Source organism: Lactuca sativa, chromosome 6 (genome assembly GCF_002870075.4).
Source record: "Lactuca sativa cultivar Salinas chromosome 6, Lsat_Salinas_v11, whole genome shotgun sequence".
Classification (NCBI taxonomy): Eukaryota; Viridiplantae; Streptophyta; class Magnoliopsida; order Asterales; family Asteraceae; genus Lactuca; species Lactuca sativa.
Genome location: NC_056628.2, coordinates 131,045,050 through 131,057,287, shown reverse-complemented (window position 1 = coordinate 131,057,287; position 12,238 = coordinate 131,045,050). Strand labels below are relative to the sequence as shown.

The 12,238-nt window shown below is 33.1% G+C and overlaps 1 protein-coding gene across 1 annotated transcript; it reads left to right on the top strand.

Moving 5' to 3' along the window:
• The first annotated feature begins 448 nt into the window (after positions 1–448).
• LOC111880420 (G-type lectin S-receptor-like serine/threonine-protein kinase At1g67520) lies at positions 449–6,034 on the top strand. The gene is made up of 9 exons (XM_023876849.3): positions 449–850; positions 2,099–2,287; positions 2,375–4,123; positions 4,198–4,317; positions 4,404–4,603; positions 4,695–4,905; positions 4,995–5,232; positions 5,335–5,485; positions 5,573–6,034. Exons 2-9 carry the CDS (start codon positions 2,140–2,142, stop codon positions 5,888–5,890), a joined length of 3,135 nt encoding a protein of 1,044 aa, XP_023732617.1. The 5' UTR covers positions 449–850; positions 2,099–2,139; the 3' UTR covers positions 5,891–6,034.
• Positions 6,035–12,238: the final 6,204 nt, after the last annotated feature.

Here is a 12,238-nt window from a genome sequence, read left to right as displayed (position 1 = left end):
CAATTTTAGAAACCACATAAACTATTTGTATAGAAAATTAATAAGGATTGAAGTACACGAACGATTTATGTAATTTTGTGTAAATAATATGTTCAAGAAGGTAATTCAAACGTGTTATAATATAATAATGTCAAAAAATAAATTAAAAAAATAATATATTATTTTGGAAAGAGAAATTACATATCCTTCTAACTTTTGTTAATATCAATGAGAAGGTTGGAGAATATTTGACTTCTTTTTAGCTAGAAAAGAGATTTTATAATTGTTCGTCCTACAAGTTTCTATTCCCTTTTTTACATTTTCTTCAAATATTTGAACCTTTTTACGTGTAAAAAGGAGATTGGATGGTGCCACATTGGTGTAAAAAGAGATATCGAACTCGACCACATTAAGTGGTATCATATAACCCCTTTTTTGAGAGTAGACCCACCTATGAAGATTATCGGTGCCTTTGCACTCTCGTTGGCTTTTGCTTTTCTCGGGTACATTAATGGAGCTAGGATTAGTACTCCCACTCGGAACTTCATTCGCAAATTGTTAGTCTCAATCTCAATTGCCTCAAGCTATGCATATGAAGGAGCTTGAGATCATTGAACATGCTGGACTCTGCTGATTTCGTAAGGGTCCGAAGATCAAACACTATATGTGTCCCCATGCAGTCAGTGTATAGTTGTCACTCTCCTATATTTGTTGGCTTATGAGTGCTGGTTGTTGTTACCCTAGGATAAACGAAGCTACATTAAAGAAAAACACACACACTCTCTCTCTCTCTCTCTGCATTGCAGTTCGTAGGCTGCTTCGTATTTGTTAGCAGCAAGCCTGCAACCGAAAGAGTCCAACTGTCGAAGAGGTAATACTTCTTTGTATTTTGCTGATAATTTGTGTGTACTGCATTTGTTATGCAAGCGGCCACATCAATATCAAATAACTAGGAGAGAAATTGGAGAAGAAACTTAGACAAAAATGATCCAGCAGTTTGATTCTTTAATCATGGCTGTGTATGTATCGCTCTATTTCTACCGATTTCCCTCGTAATTAGTGGGTTATGCTTCCGCAAATTGCAAACAGCTTTTTATTTTAGGTAAGGTTTAAGCAATAAACTGATTAAGGTTTGATTTAACTGTAAGGGTTTGTTAAATATATCTCAAGCGAAAGTAATTTTTACTTTTGTGCATGTTATCAACTCCCCGTTTCATTTGGTTGACCTGAGAACATGTGAGCTATATGGTACACTTAAAGAGATGACACTACATTATATGCTAAATGACGAAGTAGAAATCAAAATTGTCAAGATTGGAATATTATGTATGATTGTTTTTGGGTTTATATACAAGATCAGGATTGGGAACTGGATCTTAAGATCCAATAAAGTTTAACTTAATTATAAATTTAAAACACCAAAAATATCTCCAACATTCAGTTTTCCATTCGAAACCTAATAAAACTTCAAAATATTAGTCACAACAAAAAAGGTAAATGGTAAACCACTAAAGAGTAAAAGTGGTAATGTACTAAAATCATTTAAATTTTTTTTTTTTGATTATTTTTTCTTTTAAAAAGAAAATAAAAAAAATAAGGGAAGTGAGATCCGATCCCGATTCTACGATCCTACGATCTTACTCGCGATTTTACCCTGGATACGATCCGTATACCATCCGACTTGTTTTTTATACCTAGGATCGTAGGTATGAGCAAAATCATGATTTTGATAACCTTGGTAGAAATTCCAAATTCATCCTTTGTTAAAGGAAACAAAATAGTAAATTAAATTACACTTCTAACTATTCTTTTCTTGATTGGGGCATATATAAATTTCTCACCTAACATAGGATGACTAGAATAAATCACAAACTCACAATTTCTATGGAGAAACTTATGGGAAGTTGGCAATTCTAATGTTATTTTCTTGAGAATGCAATTATAACGTTTTCTCTACATAGGTGTTTGTATGTTTGGTGGAATTGTTCTTGATTGGAAATTAGTCATATACGATTTGCTAATTGTTAAATTCAAGAAATTTCAGACTTTTTTTTAAAAAACTTTAGAGTGTCAAATGACAAATTTAAATGATATTAACGCGTCCGAGGTTGTAATTCAGATTTTTTTGCACACATTCTGGATTTTCTATGCGTGCTCGGCATGTATGATAATGTAGCGGCAATGAGACTGAACTTTTTGGCTTCAACAATGGGTTCTTCCTGTTCGCCTTCATCATCATCTTCACAATTTGATGTAGGAATGGTTCCTCAAATTCTGGGCTTTCTTTTGTTCTTCTTCTTTTCTAATGGTAAATCTGTACCTTTGTATCGAAAACATACACACAAGCCAATATAAGATTTTGTTCTCAATGCAATTTTATAATATAACTTCACAGGAGCTTCGGGGACTACTTTTACTTTCGTAAATGACTGTGGGTTCACTGTTTGGCCTGGAACTACAAGCTTGCCTGATTCCAATATCATCGGATTTGAGTTAACAAAAGGTAATTCACGATCTTTTCAAGCTCCAGTTGGGTGGTCTGGTCGTATCTGGGGTAGGACAGGTTGCAGCTTCAATGTATCCGGTTATGGGTCGTGCACCATAGGTGATTGTGGCACCGGGAAAATGAAGTGCAATGGAAGCTTACCCACGCCACCTGTTACACTTGTAGAATTCATCACAGGTGGGAGAGAAGACTTCTATGACGTCAACCTCGTTGATGGCTACAACTTGCCAATACTTGTGGAGCCGACTGGCAGACCAGCGTCTTACTTAGGTGGTTGTAGCAAGGCGGGATGTGTTGACGACTTAAATCAACGTTGTCCACGTGAGTTGACTTTGACCGGTGGAGGAGCGTGTATGACCGCTTGTCAGGCCTTTGGCTCGCCTGAGTATTGTTGCAACCGCTCGTTCTCAACAGCCGACACATGCAAGTTTGTAGCAGCCTACGCTCCATTGTTTGTAGCAGCATGCCCGAGAGCCTACAGTCAAATATATACCTGTACTGATGCTGATTACACTGTTAGATTTTGTCCTGCTTCGGATTCATTTTCAACAATCAAACATGGTGGCCAACTGAACTCAAATGACCGGCTTGTTTCCATCCGTGGAAATTTCACATTAGGGTTTTTCGATGAAGATTATAGGTACTTGGGAATTTGGTACACCGAGGATGTTGAATCAAGAAAAATATGGGTAGCGAATCCAAACACGCCAATTATATCCACTTCAGGTTACCATGACCTCTCCATTGATGTCAATACTGGAGACTTGATCATCATTGCAGGAGGGAGAACTCTTATGAGTATTACCGATGTTCAAATGGGTCCAAACCCTAATGTGACTGCAACTCTTGAAGAGAATGGTAATTTTAGGCTGATTGATGAAATTGACAAAAGGGTTTTGTGGCAGAGTTTTGATCATCCGACCAATGTACTTTTACCTGGTATGAAACTTGGGTATGACATGACAACAGGGAAGAACTGGACCTTGACTTCTTGGGTGAGCAATGATATTCCTGTTTCAGGAGCTTTTACTTTGAGTTGGGAACCTATCGATGAAGGGTCGCAAAGATTAATGATTCGACAACGAGGAAAACCCTACTGGAGTAGTGGGAATCTAAACAATCAAGTATTTCAATATATGTTTGCATTGAACGGCCCAAGTAGCCAATCTAGATATAATCTCTCTTCTGTATACACCAACGAAGCACGATACTTTAGCTATGAGGCCGATAATATTGCTGCTTTACCCATGTGGATTTTAACGGCAAAAGGACAAATTACTGATATTAATAATTCTACTGTTTGGACCCCTGAGTTCTGTTATGGGTATGATTCTGGTAATGGTTGTGTAGAGTCGAGTTTGCCTAAGTGTAGAAGAGAGAGTGATAGTTTTAGTGAAAAGTATGGAGATTTTGCTCAGGATATGACAAGAAGTGCTATTGATGACAACTCGAGTTTAAGTATTAGTGATTGTTTTGTTAAGTGTTGGAATGATTGCACTTGTGTAGGGTTTAATAGTAGTAACATTAATGGAACTGGCTGTGTTATTTGGACTGGAAGCAATAACTTTTTGGTTAATCCTCGTGATAACTCTACTTTAAACTATGTGATCAACCAAAATCCAATCACTCCAAATACAGGTGATAATGTTAATTTCCAATGATTTTTTAGCTGCCTTTTGATCATTTTAGAATCTAAACAAGTCAATATGCAGGTAACAAAACAGAAAAGAGCAAGAATTGGGTATGGATACTAATTGGCGTTGTCATTCCTCTCTTTTTCCTATGTTTTGGCATTTTATGGTATATAAAGAAGAGAAAGCGTAAACGGAAAGGTATAAAATTAGCAATGATGATAATTCTAGCTTCTGTTTGTACGATATAGTTGCCTATTTTGTTAAGTCATTGATCCTGATTGTAGAATATGAGAGACGGAAGAGAGATGAGTATTTCCTGGAGTTGACAGCTTCTGAAAGCTTCAAGGATATACATCAGCTTGAAAACAATGGTGGGAAAGGAAATGACTTGTTTTTATTTAGCATTGCCTCTATCATGGCTGCCACTGATGATTTCTCAGTTGAAAATAAGCTCGGACAAGGTGGTTTTGGACCTGTTTACAAGGTTACGTTGCTTTAAACTAATTTAATGCATGTGTTATGTTTTTACATTTGTATCTTTTTTAATCTGACAAAAAGAGATATCATAAAAACAGGGAAGACTAAGTGATGGGAGAGAAATTGCAATCAAAAGGCTTTCAAGAACATCAGGGCAAGGGCTTGTGGAATTCAAGAATGAACTAGTACTCATTGCTAAACTCCAACATACAAATCTTGTTCGGGTTCTTGGTTGTTGCATTCATGGTGAAGAAAAGATGTTAATATACGAATATATGCCTAACAAAAGCTTAGATTTCTTTCTCTTTGGTACTTATCGTTTTTAACATAAGTCTGTACAACGGTTTTACTTGTGATATTCTATTCGTTACAGACTCTTTTCTTTCATTGGGTTGTAGATGAAAACAGAAAGGCAGAGTTGGATTGGTGTAAAAGATTCAACATAATTGAAGGAATTGCTCAAGGGTTGTTATACCTGCATAAGTACTCACGAATGAGAGTTATTCACAGAGATCTAAAAGCTAGCAACATTCTTTTAGATGAAAGTATGAACCCCAAGATTTCTGATTTTGGTATGGCTAGAATATTCAAGCAGAATGAGACCGAGGCAATCACTAATAGGGTGGTTGGAACATAGTAAGTTGTCTTAGTTACAAACTTACAATATCAAATTTAGCATTGAATTATATGCTTTCATGATCAATAAATTGAAATGTCGTATAAATCGTGTTGTATCAGTGGCTATATGTCTCCTGAGTATGCAATGGAAGGGACTTTCTCTATCAAGTCTGATATCTTCAGCTTTGGAGTCTTGATATTGGAAATCGTCAGTGGAAGGAGAAATAGCAGCTTTGTTTATCTTGACCGGACTTTCAATCTTATTGGATATGTAAGTGTAGTCAAGTTCACCATTTAACATCTTATACTTATTGGTAAAGAGTAAAAAAAATATATTGATCATCTCTTAATGATATAGGCATGGGAGCTATGGCAACAAGGGGATACATTGGAATTGAAGGATCCTACATTGGGAAATAATTTTGTTGTACAACAATTCTTGAGGGTTGTTCATGTTGCCCTTCTATGTGTACAAGAAAGTGCAGTCGATAGGCCAACAACATCTGATATGATCTCCATGCTTCTTAATGATGCCATACCGTTACCCACTCCAAATAGGCCAGCATTCATCATCACTGCCAGAATGGAATCAGAGTCGAAGTCAACTTTGGATGAAAATAAAGCAAAAGATTGCTCTGTAAACAATATGACAATCACTGTTGTAGAGGGTCGATAGTTTATGAGTGTAGCTACTCTTGTACAATTAATATATCATTCTTTGTAAAATATTGATTGTATTGTAATTTGTATATGATAATTTAATTTTGTAGGATGTACAAAGGCATTAGCGGTGATATCGGAGGTTTTCTGGGTTTACCGTTAAACCATAAACTAAATATGAACAAGAAATCAAATATTAAAGAGTAAACTTACAAAGCTAGGAGAAGCAACCAGAGTGGCATGTGTAGAAGCAGCTTTTGAATTATTTATTTATTTATTTTATGAGGGATATAATATTAAGTGTATGAAAGGAACTAGGAATATAAGAGATAGGCGAAGAGAATCAGAAAGAGATTGTTTAGAGAGACATGAGGGAATTTGATAACAACAATATTTTTATTATGAATTCTCAATTATTTTACAATAGGTTCTAACCCTTTATATATGCATAGGGTAGCGTAACAATTACACTTTCATACTGACACGATACCAAATTACAGGACATAATATTCGATCCTAAATAACTTGATTGTTACATAAAGTGTGAAACGACGGCACAACCTTAAAAGCATGAATCAATAATTCTATACGACAAAAGAATTTTTCACAAATGTGATCTTTTAACCCAAAATGTTCTCAAGTTATATTCATAGCTTCCTAGAAGCTACAACATCCCTTATAAAGGGGATTTTGACACTGTGTTTATTTTAAGACTGTTGTCAAGTTATTGAAAATTCCAATTTTTGTGCCCCTGATGATAACATATGGTGTGAATTTTTTTGTTTGTTTCCCAGGGGTCATTGGTGACTATTTATGAAAATAAAAACTTAAAGCATTAATAATCTGAACTTTAAATGATGAAGCATGTGAAACTGTGTGATATGTCATAAGTTATCTAGCAAATATTGTTGGTTTTCTGTCAAGTATACTCCTATCATGGGCCTAAACTTTTTGCGCTCATCAAAGCAAATTGGTAAAGTGGAATTACCAAATGCTATAACAGCTTCTCTGTTCTGTGTATATCAAATATTTTTTTGAAGATTCTATCCAATAATATGAATGTTGAATATTTTGGGAAATGCCCATTTGCCGTCTAGATCCTTGCAAGAGGTTATGATTATGTGTAGTACTCGCTATTCCCATATAAGGAATCGAGTGCTTTTGTATGAGTTTGTATGGATATTCTGTTTTTACTGCTGAATCCATCAATTTTTCTGTTGATGCTGTATTTCTTTCTTCTTTTGAAGAAATGCTCATGGAAGAGGAACTCCTCTTTTGATGTGTAGGTTGTATTAATTTGTTCTTTCCTTTGTTTTGACTAGCCATCTGTGTAGAAAATAATCTGTTAATATTTCTGGATAGCATATCAACTATTCCATTATTTTCTCCCTTTATGTGTTCAAAAATTATTTTATATCCACTTCCTTGTATTGTACTTTGTAAATTTATCCACCGTGTCCTTTTTATTTTCTTACTTTGATCATTTTTCATAAAACGAACTATAGCTTCACAATCTCTTCTAACTGTAAATTCTTTATGTAAGAATCTTTTAAATTTTTCTAAAATATTTATTTAAGCTTGTATCTCATAGTCTATATGATATGTTTTATCACTTTTTGTTGTGCCAGAATATCTAGTAAATCATGTAACTTCTTCTTTATTATCTTATGGTTCATATTTTTTAACGACTTCTAAAGCTTTAATATATTCTTTAGAATTTTCCAGTTTTAACTTTCAACTATTGTTTTAGCTACCTTAAAAAAAATTCGAATGTATTTATTTTAGGCTCAAGTTGTAATAATTGATTTTCTATTTTATTTATAAGTTGTTTAATCCAAAATGTTCTCGAGGTATATTCATAGCTTCCTGGAAGCTACAACGTCCCTTGTAAAGGGGATTTTCACACCGTGTATATTTTAAAACTGTTGCCCAATTATTGAAAATTCCAACTTTTGTGCCCCCGATAATAAAATATTGTGTGAATTTTTTCGTTTGTTTCTCAGGGGTCATTAGTGACTGTTTATGAAAATAAAAACTTAAAACATTAAGAATTTGAACTGAAATTGATGAAGCCTGTGGAACTGAATATGCCATAAGTTATGTAGCAGCATTGTTGGTCTTCTGTCAAGTTTACTCTTATCATGGGCTTAAACTTTTTGCACTCATCAAAGCAAACTGGTTAAGTGCAATTACCAATTGCTATAACAACTTCTCTATTCTGTGTATATTATTTGTTTCTTGACGATCCTGTCCAATAATATGAATGTTGAATATTTTGAGAAATGTCCATTTGTGGTCTAGATCCTTGCAAGAGGTTATTATGATTATGTATAGTACTCGCTATTCCTATATAAGGAATCGAGTGCTGTTGTATGAGTTTGTGTGGCTATTTTGTTTTTATTGCTGAATCCATCAATTTTTCTGTTGATGCTGTATTTCTTTCTTCTTTTGAAAAAATGATTATAGAAGAGGACCTCCTATTTTGCTGTGTAGGCTGTATTAATTTGTTCTTTCCTTTGTTTTGACTAGCCACCTATAGAAAATAGTCTATTAATATTTTTGGATAGCATATCAACTATTCCATTATTTTCTCCCTTTATGTGTTCGAAATTTATTTTATATCCACTTCCTTGTATTGTATTTTGTAAATTTATCCATCATGTCCTATTTATTTGCTTACTTTGATCATTTTTAATAAAATGAACTATAGTTTCACAATCTGTTATAACTTTAAATTTTTTATGTAAGAATATTTTAAATTTTCTAAAGCATTTATTAAAACTTGTATCTCATAGTATATAGAAGTCCAATTCATTCCTGTCTTATTCAAGCTTCCACTAGCATATGAGCATATCTTTTTTGTATCCTTTGGGTTATATTTATCGGATTTACAAAGGATAATGACTCCCCATCCTTCTTTGCATCCATCAACTTCTATTATTATATAATCAGTGACTAATGGTAGTTCTAATGATTTAATATTTTTAACTGCTTCTTTAATCACTTTAACTAATTTAATATCTTCTTGGTTGAAATGTCTTTATTAATTTTTTTTTGTTTTACTATATAATGGACCAACTAACTTTAAAAGATTAGGAATAAATTTTCGGGCATAATTAACCAAGCCCAAAAAAGCTTGTATCTGTTTTAGATTTTCAAAATTTTTTGGTAAGTTTAAATTTTTTGAAGATATATATGACTTTGTAATTCAATTTTTTCATTTCCTATTTCTAAACCAAGAAATGATATTTTCCTTTTAAACATCATCAATATATACTAAACAAAAGTTGTATTTAAGAAAAATACAGTCCATAAATCTTTGAAAAATAGATGGAGCGTTTTAAGCCCAAAGCTTAAAACATTCCATTCGTATTGTCCTTCAGAACATGTAAATGTTGTCCATGATTTAATGTTTTCTTCAAGCTGTAACAGATTATATCCAACTTTTAAATCAAACTTACTAAAAACTTTTTTCTTTTGTATCAAGATTAATAAAGAATCTTTATTGGGGATATTATGACCATCATCTTCTGTATTATCATATAGTCTTTTATAATTATAAACTATTCGAGCTTTTCTTCTTTTTATTTCAGAATGATTTCTTACTATAAAAGCTGCTGATCTATGCGGACTTTTCGATTTCCTAATTAATCCATGTTCTATCATTTCTAGTATTTATTTTTAAATTCTTCTTTATCTAAAGGAATATATTCCACATTTGTTGTTCTTATTGTAATATCAGGATTTTTAATTTAAATTTACAAATATATTTAACTTTTGATTTTATAATATCTTCTCCTATAAGTCTAATTATTTCTAAATGTAAAATGATAGGATAATTCCTACTTTTAGTTATATCTACTTAAAAGTATCTGATCAACCAACATCAAATCATTCCAAATATATGTAATAATGTTAATTTCCAATGATTTTTTAGCTACCTTTTGATCATTTTAGAATATAAACAAGTCAATATACAGGTAACAAAACATACAAGAGCAAGAATTGGGTATGGATACTAACTGGCGTTATCATTCCTCTATTAATCATATGTTTTGGCATATTATGGTATATAAAGAAGACAAAGCGTAAACGGAAAGGTATAAATTTAGCAATGATAATAATTCTAGCTTCTGTTTGTATGATATAGTTGTATATTTTCTTAAGTCACTGATTCTGATTGTAGAACATGAGAGATGGAAGAGAGATGAATATTCCATGGAGTTGACAATTTCTGAAAGCTTCAAGGATATACATCAGCTTGAGAACAATGGTGGGAAAGGAAATGACTTGTTATTATTTAGCATTGCCTCTATCATGGCTGCCACTGATGATTTCTCAGTTTAGAATAAGCTCGGACAAGGTGGTTTTGGACTTGTTTACAAGCTTACGTTGCTTTAAACTAATTAGATGCATGTGTTCTTTTTTTTTTTTTTTTTTTTTACATTTGTATCTTTTTTAATCTGAAAAAAAAGAGATATCATAAAAACAGGGAAGACTAAGTGATGGGAGAGAAATTGCAATCAAAAGGCTTTCAAGAACATCAGGGCAAGGGCTTGTGGAATTCAAGAATGAACTAGTACTCATTGCTAAGCTCCAGCATACAAATCTTGCTCGGGTCCTTGGTTGTTGCATTCATGGTGAAGAAAAGATGTTAATATACGAATACATGCCTAACAAAAGCTTACAATTGAGTTATATGCTTCCATGGTCAATTTATTGAAATGTCATATCAATCATGTTGTATCAGTGGTTGTATGTCTCCTGAGTATGAAATGAAAGGGACTTTCTCTATCAAGTCTGATATCTTGAGCTTTGCAGTCTTGATCTTGGAAATCGTCAGTGGAAGAAGAAATAGCAGCTTTGTTCATCTTGACCGGACTTTCAATCTTATTGGATATGTAAGTGTAGTCAAATTCACCATTTAACATCTTATACTTATTGGTAAAGAGTAAAAAAAAAGACATTATGTTAATAATCATCTCCTAATGATTTAGGCATGGGAGTTATGGCAACAAGGGGATACATTGGAATCGAAGGATCCTGCATTGGGAAATACTTTTGTTGTACAACAATTCTTGAGGGATGTTCATGTTTCCCTTCTATGTGTACAAGAAAGTGCATTCGATAGGCCAACAACATCCGATATGATCTCCATGCTTCTTAATGATGCCATACCATTACCCACTCCAAACAGGCCAGCATTTATCACCACTGCCAAAGTGGAGTCAAAGTCAACTACGGATGAAATCAAAGCTAAAGATTTCTCTGTACACAATATGACCATCACTGCTTCAGAGGGTAGGTAGCAAGCTTAGTATATCATTCTTTGTGAAATATTGTCAAAGCTGTAATTTGCGTATGATAATTTAGTTTTGTTAGATGTAAAAACCCATTTTTGATACTTGTTACAATGCTATATACATGTATAATTGCTTGTTCTGAATATAAAGTACAGTTGTACAGTATAAAGCTTCTAATTGCATATTCATTGTTAGCTTGAGTTGTAAGCCTATTGAGAGAATATAAAGTTCTTATGTACTATCAACAGGATTTAAACACTTGTTAAACATGACTTGAGCTGGCTAATTAAAAGCTAGTTAGTCATATCAACTAGCTGGCGAACCATCAACTGGCTGGCTAACAATTAGCTAGCTTATTTATAGATGATCTATAAGTGGCTGGCTAACGAACCATCATCTAGCTGATTTGTCGATCCGCAGTCAATCCGTAGCTGACAGAACGGAGGTCCAAAGTGATTTTGTTGCTTGGGTTTATGTGTATGCTTTGCCTATATAACGATTGATAACTAGGTTTTCAATGTCATATATATATATATATATATATATATATATATATATATATATATATATATATATATATATATATATATATATATATAGGGTTAGGTTATAATGTGGATGGACAATTATTGTGAGGACTTGTGGACAGTGCAATTCTATGACAATTACAAAGAGAATAGATTGTTTAGTAATGATAATACGTTCAACCTGACAAAACTATCGTCATTTTCATGCATTCTTAATAATTCTTATTCAATTTTGTTCTCATGCATCGTTTTTCACTCATTTTCATTCTTACAGAATACGACTCAATCAACATTCTAACAAAATGAGAATAATAATAAAAGCTCTATAATAACCTTATAGATGATTTAATTACTAAGAATGTGTGATAATGACAATAGTTATGTAAGATTGAACGTATTCATATTATCAAACATCATATTTTCTTTTTCGTTCTCACAGAATAACACTGTCCATACATCCGCACAATAGATGTAAATCCACATTTGAACCTAGCTCTCTCTTTCTCTCTCTCTCTCTCTCTCTCTCTCTATATA